The 8,607-nt window shown below is 21.7% G+C and overlaps 3 protein-coding genes across 3 annotated transcripts in view; all 3 read right to left on the bottom strand. All coding sequences in view use genetic code 6, as the record gives it.

The window, feature by feature from the left end:
• Nucleotides 1–1,105, bottom strand: part of TTHERM_001058770 (hypothetical protein) — a gene marked incomplete at both ends in the record, with an annotated part of 1,271 nt that extends 166 nt beyond the window's left edge. Inside the window, 3 exons of the mRNA XM_012795239.1 lie at nt 1–844; nt 980–1,005; nt 1,092–1,105. The exon at nt 1–844 is cut by the window's left edge and continues 166 nt beyond it. Of these exons, the coding sequence (XP_012650693.1) occupies nt 1–844; nt 980–1,005; nt 1,092–1,105 (884 nt within the window). The remainder of the gene's footprint in view (nt 845–979; nt 1,006–1,091) is intronic.
• Nucleotides 1,106–4,064: 2,959 nt separating this feature from the next.
• On the bottom strand, nt 4,065–6,261 carry TTHERM_01058760 (hypothetical protein; the record flags this gene model as incomplete). Its single annotated transcript, XM_971406.2, has 7 exons — nt 4,065–4,197; nt 4,365–4,434; nt 4,502–4,972; nt 5,044–5,075; nt 5,227–5,333; nt 5,400–5,588; nt 5,839–6,261. The coding sequence occupies 7 exons, from the start codon at nt 6,259–6,261 to the stop codon at nt 4,065–4,067; spliced, it is 1,425 nt and encodes a 474-aa protein (XP_976499.2).
• Nucleotides 6,262–6,900: 639 nt separating this feature from the next.
• TTHERM_01058750 (transmembrane protein, putative) lies at nt 6,901–8,607 on the bottom strand (the record flags this gene model as incomplete). Its single annotated transcript, XM_971405.2, has 2 exons — nt 6,901–7,535; nt 7,602–8,607. Coding segments are annotated over 2 exons (1,266 nt in total), but the record flags the coding sequence as incomplete, so codon positions are not given.

Genomic DNA, 8,607 nt, shown 5'->3' with positions numbered 1-8,607 from the left:
AATGACTGTAAACTTAAATTTGTTAAAGTTAAGTTTTTTATTATTATATAGTCAAAATTTGATGAAATGTTGAATCCTTAAAAGTTTTTAGGAATTGATTAGTTAGAGATATTTATATTACTAAATTCAATGTTATTGTTTTGGATTATTGATACTTTGTACTATTTTAACTACAAATCGGGTACTAAGAAATAAAAGCTGCAATTTCTGAACGAAACTTAGGTTAAGCCCTGAATCAACACATTATCTTTAACGTAAATGGTTGCATTTATAAACAAAATAACTGTATAGTAATTTTACATGCTAATAAAATCTATTTTATCTAAATAAATTTTTTCACCAGTGAATATAAGTTATTGTTTTAAATTATTTGCTTAATGAGGTATAATTATTGGATAAGCAGTTTGAATGTAAGTATTATTTTAATTAAGAAGGTTTTAAGTGAATTCCAATTAAAATTGGTAATTTTTAACTTGAACAGTGAGAGAATTTTGAAGCTGTTAGTATCCATCTATTTTCTTTTATATCATGATTTGAGTAGGATTTTCAAAAACTTCTAAGCAAGCATAATTGTCATTGTTACTGATAATTGGTATCTTGTAAAATACAACATTATTCAATCCTAAATCATAACCAATCAAATTAAAAACATAATAAGATTGGTCTAAACGATTTGTTTCGATATTTGCAAAGAAAATTTTTAGGTTTTAATTTTGCTAAATAAAAAGCTGGCTAGCTACTCCATAAAAATTGTATTTGTATTATTAAAAATCTAAATTTAGTAGTTACACATTATTTTAAGTTGAAATGACAATTTAATTACTGCTTACTACTTATATATCAGCTATTATGTTATTGAGATAACTTTATGTAGAGATAAAAAGAGGATTTGTTATTAAAAAATCAAAAATTATGAACACTTAACTTGAAAAAACTAGTAGATAGTTTTATTTCTCATATAATCGAATTTAGTATTTACTTCTGGAAAAAGGGAGCTAGAAAAAGCTTTAGAAAATTAAAGTTTTTTTATTTATCTTGCAATAAATACATATTTTCTAAATAATTCTTTAATTCTAAAGACCTATTATTACATATTTTTAGTCATTTGTTAATATAACATGTAGTATCTTGTTATCAAATTATTAGAAATAAATTTGATTTAGTTTGTATTAACTCTGAGCTTTATTAATTGTTAATGAAAATAATTTTATAGATAGATCTATGGAATATGTTAAAAAGTATTAAATTTCTGTTGTAGAATTAGAGGTTTTATAATTCTGCAGATTTTATATGTAATATTTTTTATTATGGCATTATTATTAAAGTAAAATTTCAGCTATTCCAACTGTGTTTATATTGTTATTGATAATACTCATCAAACCACTTGTATGCAATATTAAAGTTATAGTTTCATTAATCTATAAAGTAGAACTAATTTTATAATTAAGCTGGGATGAACACTACTTTTCAGAGTATTTTAAATTTTAGCCATCGAAACTTCCTGTTAAAACACATATTTATATAGGAAAAGTTATTAATATTAGTTTAAAATTCTGAAGTATGTCTTAGGCTTGAGAAAGCTGCACTATCTCTAATTAATGCGAAGAAATAGGTATGATCTAATAACCTTCATTAAGCTTATTCATATTTTAGAATATTATTTCCTAAGATGTCTGATAGATATTATAGCTACCAATCTGTGAAATAGAAATTATAGAGTTTAATCTTATCATTAATTTGTTCATTTTTTAATTGAGAATATCTATTTAATAAATTTAATTCAGATATGAAACCGCGTAAATCATTTAATTTTTTTGATCATATAATTTAGGTATGACATTTTGATTTCTATCTTAAGAAAACTCTGTACTTTTAAAAAGTGAATTAATGTCAAACATTTTAAATGGTCCATTATTATATTATTGATAAACCAATAGCTAAAATGATTAAATGTAAAAAATTTAAGAATATCTCATAGTCTATAGGAAAGATCCTGTAGATTTTTAATAAAACTCATATTAATAATCACCGCTATTGACAATTAACAAGTCTAAATTATCTATTACTATGATATCTGATATACTACTAGACTAAGAATTTATAATATAATTCTATATGTCATCACCTGTATAGAAATTTAGAATTCCATAATATATTTTATTTTAACTTATTGCAAATATTTCAGAAGATAACTCCAAATAAATTAAAATAGTTGTGGTGCTAGCATGAAATCTCTTTGAATGAACTAATGTCTATGATTAGAAGGAATAAAACCACACCCACCTTTTTAAATATTTATTTACAATTAATATTTTTATTTATCATCAATAATAATTAAGTTTATTATTTCTTATCTTACTTAAATGAGCTTGTAAAATAAAAAATTTATTTATTATTGCTAAGAATTTTGTGAAATCATTTTTAAATGAAAAAATACAAAAATTCTCATTTATTTTAGAAAATCTAAAATTAAATTTTTTTATTTTTGATAAAATATGTTTAAAAAGAGGGGGTTTTAGGCAAATGGTTTAAATTACCAATTAATTGATTTAAAAACGAATCTAAAAATATTAATAAATTATTTTCAAATAAAATCATAATTTTACCCTTGTGAATCTGTGTAGCAAGTAAAATCTTAACTTATTTAGATAATACTTTAAAACAAAGTAACATCAACAAAAATTTAGTTAAGCATTTTATTTTACTCTGCTGAAATAAATTAAAGCTCTACAGGATATTAAAACGCATTTAGTGATCCAAAATATATTCCATGCTTTACACTGTAACTGTATCCAAATAAACAACACTATAGTTTTAATGTTTAAACTAGTTTAAATGTAGTTAAATCATAAATATATGTATTATCAATTATAATTATAGCAGTTTCAAACTTTGAATTAATGCTTGAAGAAACATCAAATCCATTTTTAGAAGAATCTAAACAATTTTCTCTTTTAACTGTAATTGATTACTCTGGTATTTTAGGATAGTTGAAGGAGAAAAGACAAAAATAAAACTGTGATAAAATATAGAATTTATTTCCATTTAAAACAGTACCTAAAAAAAGTGAATTAAAATAATAAGTAAATAATTTGTCATCATTAAATTTTAATAGCCTTTATCCATTTCTTATATCATAAAATACTATTTAATTTTACTTAATTTGTATTATTAAATTTAAGCTAGCAGAGAAAGTTGTTTACTAACTTATAAGCTGAGTTATTTAATATTAATAATCAAATTCTTACTATTGATTTATTTTAAGCACAATAATCTCTTAAGGTTAATTTTATGTGATTTGTTACTCTTTATTTAAAAAAAATAATTAATTTTATGAAACTTAAAAATATTTAATTATTAATGATATTATTTTATTAAAATTAATGACTGATTTCTGATAATGTTAAATAATTATTTTAATTTATTTAAAATTAAATTTTATTATTAAATAAAAATGATTTATATTTTTATTATAGTGTCAATATGAATTTTATTTTTACTATATAAAAAATTTTTTTGTTATTTGCATTTTTAATTAATAAAAAAAAGATATAATGATTTAAAATTACTATATTTTTGAAAAGAATTAAAATATGAAATGGTGTTGGTGTATAAAAAAAGAAAATTTACATGCGTATAACAATTAACTCGGTGCATAGAAGAAAATTTTAACTAATTGCAAATTAGATTTAATTATATTGTAGTTAGAAAGATCATTATAATAACCATATAAAATATCTCCTTCCAAGTATCCAAAAAATATTAACTAATTTTGTGTATCATAAAAGTAGCTAGTAATTATACTTTACTAAGCTATTTGATAAATTTAGCTTTAAAGTATTTGTAAATTTATGGATTCAATCTATTGATCTTGCTAAAAATAAATATAATTTTCAGCTTAAATTAATATCTGAGTATTTTAATTTATTTTGTTTGCCTGAAATATTAAGTTACCATTTATATCGAAAATAAAAGTTGGGTTTGATGCAGCTGAGACAATAACAAGCTTTTGCTATGATAATAAATAAATATTAGTTATTCCTCTTTCTGAAATGAATGATTTATCAATTAACTCTAATGTAGTTGAATTATACTTTGCTACTTTTGTTTGTTACCCAAATCCATTCAGCAATAACAAAAAATCTTAATCTTATACCTTTATTACTGTAAAATCGTCCAGGTTTTAATTTGCTTTAACTATTAACTATTAATATATTTAATCAATATCATAAAGGGTAATACTCGAATAGCTAGTACACATAACTACATTTCTTTCAACAAAATACTCTTAACTAAAGCAATTAGACCTAAGTTTTAGATAACATTAATTAAAGAAAAAAATAATATTAATTTAATTAATTTACTAAGTATTTAATATGGCATTGTATTAAGCTGCTAACATTGTTTTTAAGTTTACTACAGTAAGCTAAACCACTAAATATTTAATATTTTAAAATAAAGATGTAAATTTACATTTATAATCTTAAATTAAAATAAATACTATTGTTTCCACTGCTTGTTACATATAAATTTGAGCTACTTTGATTGTATTTCAAATCTGCCTTTATTTTACTAAGGTTTGAGACAAATTGAATAAATTTAATAAACTCAAAGGTATAGTAATTAACAACATTGATGAAATCATTATCTAAAAATACTAGGACACCTATATTATAATCAATAATTGATTAATAAGGAAGAATTAGTCTCTGCTGAAATATTCTCATTTAATTTGTAAACTAGCTAGATGTTAGGTCCTGCAGACTAGCTCCTCCAACATAAGTAGTAATAAGTTGGTCTTCTTCTTAATTAAAAATTAACTAGCTTTATTCTACATTTAAGTTCCACGGTAATTAAAGGCATCTCATTTCAATTTAGATCACCCAATTAGAAGTAGAAATAGCTTGAATCCCTTCATAGTTTCCTTGAAAACTATAAAAAAGCATCTAATTTTTATTGATTTCAGTGAGAGCTAAATATTAAATGGGATAGTAACGTTTAGTATTTATATATGTAAGTAAATTTTAAGATATATTTAATTACAGTAAATATCCTAAATGCGTGGATGCCACATACTGGTTATTATTAATTTTGATTATTTAATAAAGAGTCAGCTGATTGATATTCTCAAAATCTGTAAATTAGATATTTTAAAAATTCTTTTATAATTAAAGTTAATTTAAATTTCCCCATTTAATTTAATTAGAATTCGTAACCATAAAATACATATCATCTTCTGGAATTATAAAAACTTAATATGCAATATTAATGCTAGGCATTTAAATGTTCTTTACTTTCATAGAACCTAAAGATAAGTATTATATATCGAATATCTATTATTATTAAGTTATAAGATAAGTATCTAAAACTTTAATATCTTTCTGTATAATACTCTTTACATTAGAAATTGAAGGATCTAATTTAAAGTTTTTAATTTAATTCAATTTTATATTCGCCTCAACATAACTTCCATCTGCGAAGAAAAATATAAAATCTGACTAATGATTCTCAATTATTTACATTAATTCCTACTAAGGAAAACTCAAAGAAAGAACTTGATTTTGTTAAGTTAAGCTAAAAACGCTTAGCTTTTTTTATAAAGAAAATAATTATTATTTTTTAGAATAAGATTTATGTAATCCAATATTATAATTATATATATATGATTAGATAATATTTGAGCCATTTTTATAAAAATTTAATTATTTGTTTGATATAAATCAATAAAGTGAAAAATAGTGTTTGTCAAGTATATTTTACAAGCTCTAACGTTACTATATTTTCTTAATATATATTTATTACACTTCACTTTCTATTGAAATAAATTAATAAATTTACTTTTTTTTATGAAGAATCATAATAGAGAAAATAGTTAAAGGTAGAATCAAACTTTGTTACATTTTGAATAACTCCACCATTTGTGCAATTAAAGATCTATTTTATTGAACTATTATATTTGTTTTAAATGACTATATCTCCTGTACTACTTACGCTGTAAATATTTCCATTTTCATCTTAGTTAATGTCTACTAAAAAGCTCCTATGTCCTGAATAACTGTTGATATATTAACCATTTATAATATCCCATGTTATAATTAGTTAATCATCAGATATCGAGTACGCATAATTTAAGTCTTAATCAACAATAAATTTCTTAACATAACTGGAATGGCAAATATTTCCATATAAATTTTAGCTTTAACAAGGGTTGCAATAAAATCTAAACAGGTAAATTGTTAAGAACAAAAAAATTTATTTCATTTTTCTTTCGTATTTTGTCTGCTCTTTAATTTGTGTTATTTTTTAATATTAATTAATTATTCTTTGTAATATTCAAAAGATTATTGTTTGTTTTTGTCTTCAGTATTCATCAAAAGTTTCTAATATCTGTATTTTTTTAATTTCCATAAATGAAATATTAGGGAGTAACTACCACTTTTACATATTATGATGACTACCAAAGAACAAATAGAGAGAGAGCGTTTAATATTCATTTATTTAATTTCTTCTGTAATTAAATTAAAATTTAATCACTATTAACTAATTAAATCAAAATTATCAATACATAAATTTATTTTTAAAAGTTTTAAATATACAATTAAAATATTTGACATAAAATAAATTTGAATAATTGATAATTTAACTCTAAAAAAATATTAACAAAAAATAAAAAAATTTATTTATTTGCAACGTTGAAATTAGGGGAAAAAATTTTATATAAGTTAAATGGGTTTAAAAATTTACAAATTTAACCAGTTTTTTAATATGGTATATTAGAATTTTTATTTTCATCACTAAATATAAATAAATTACATTATTTATTTATTTTTAAAAAAAAATATAATTTTTTTATTTAAAAAATTAATTGCATATAAATTTGAAGAAGAGATCTATTTATTTATTGAGCAGAAGCATAAATTTTAGTTAATTATTTAAAAGAATTGTTATGAAATAATCATTCACTACTTTGTTGTTAATTTTTATAAATGTCCTCTTTCATCTTTTATAAGAGCTCATATTGTGATTAAAAAAAAGCCACATTAAACATCTAATTTACTTAGGGGTTTTCTTCCAAATTTAAATCTGATATGGAAGCAATCTCTGAAACTATATGTATACTTTAAGTTTCCTTTTTATCTTCTATTGTCTTTTAAATTGGTTTTTGTTTGAATTCTTCTACGTTTTTTTTGTCTTGTAAGGATGTATTTTATTCTTAATTTTGTAAATTTTAAAAGTTGCTTTTTTAGTAAGAAGGCATAATGTGTCTAGTTGAACGGGTTGGAGATTATATAGAGCTATTTAAGCTTTTCATATTTTAAACAGATTTATAAAAGTCAGGTGAGTTCTTCAAATTAATAAAGGCTTTTTCTGAATTTTTAGGAGTATTAAAATCAAGATCAATAGTATTTTGATTATTATCATGAGGTTATTTTTCATTTATATTCAATGAAATTTTCGGTTAATTAGATCTTAGACTATTTTTTTTAATTTATTATGCACCTTTTTTAGCTTTTTGATATTTATCAAAGTGTTTCCTATTTATTTAAATTAAGAAAAATAGTTTTAAATATAAATTAATTAAAATATTGAAAATGATTTACTTCACTTTTTTCCATAGAGAAAATCTTTTAAAGCTTACTAAAGGCTTTTATAAAAAACGGTTCAAGAAAGGAATTTTTTAAGTCAAATATTTATTTAGTTTCTCATTTTTGTTAACAACAAATCCTATTACCATTAACAAAAATATGGCATAACAAATTAAATTTATGACAAATTAAGAAATATAAGCCGTTTAGTATATAGCAACATTTTAAGTATAATATGTTATTGGATTTAGAAGAAAGAGCAAGCAAATGCATTAGTTAAAGTAATAGTCTATTTTAAGAGAGTTTTTATTTATGTATGGACTCAGTTTTATCAAGCAGTAATTATAAATTTGAATCACTAAAACAGCAAAATTAGATTTCAATATTAAAAGGTTCTCAGCAAAGATATTTCCCACTAGCACTATGCTAAGCCTTAAAAGAATCCTCAAAAATTCCCAGTAGAAGTATTTTGTTTTGTAATCTCCACAAATAAATCCATATTTATAAAGCTATATTGGTTCTGTTAATTTATTTCTTTTGATTCTTATTCTCCATAATACGAATAACGTGATTATAATTACCCAAAACAAAAATAAAGGTAATATGAAATAAAGAGTGTATTTTAAGTGCTCGTAGGTATAGCATTCTTTGTTCAGCTAAGATTTAATATAATATACATCACCGATTTAAGAGCATGACATAATTAAAACAAGTTAAGTAGCAGTGTTACATTAAAAAGCTATAAATCCAAATATGTAAGCTGCATAAAAGAATCTTCTCCTCTTTTACTAATTCAATTTTGTAGTACTACTTAATGTAAACAATACAATTGCTACCAAAATATAGAAAAATGGTTAGATAGACACCCAAATACCTCTAAGGTATTCTATAGGTAAAATATTTGTTTAAGAAAAAAAGCAATCTAGTGAGTTACTAAGATAAGACGAAGGGCTACCAAATATACTTGAAATGTCTATAAATGTAATATCAAAAAACTTGAAAATCGAATTTTAGATTATTG

This window comes from Tetrahymena thermophila (assembly GCF_000189635.1).
Source record: "Tetrahymena thermophila SB210 genomic scaffold scf_8254828, whole genome shotgun sequence".
Taxonomy (NCBI): domain Eukaryota; phylum Ciliophora; class Oligohymenophorea; order Hymenostomatida; family Tetrahymenidae; genus Tetrahymena; species Tetrahymena thermophila.
This window is presented reverse-complemented; position numbering and strand designations above follow the sequence as displayed.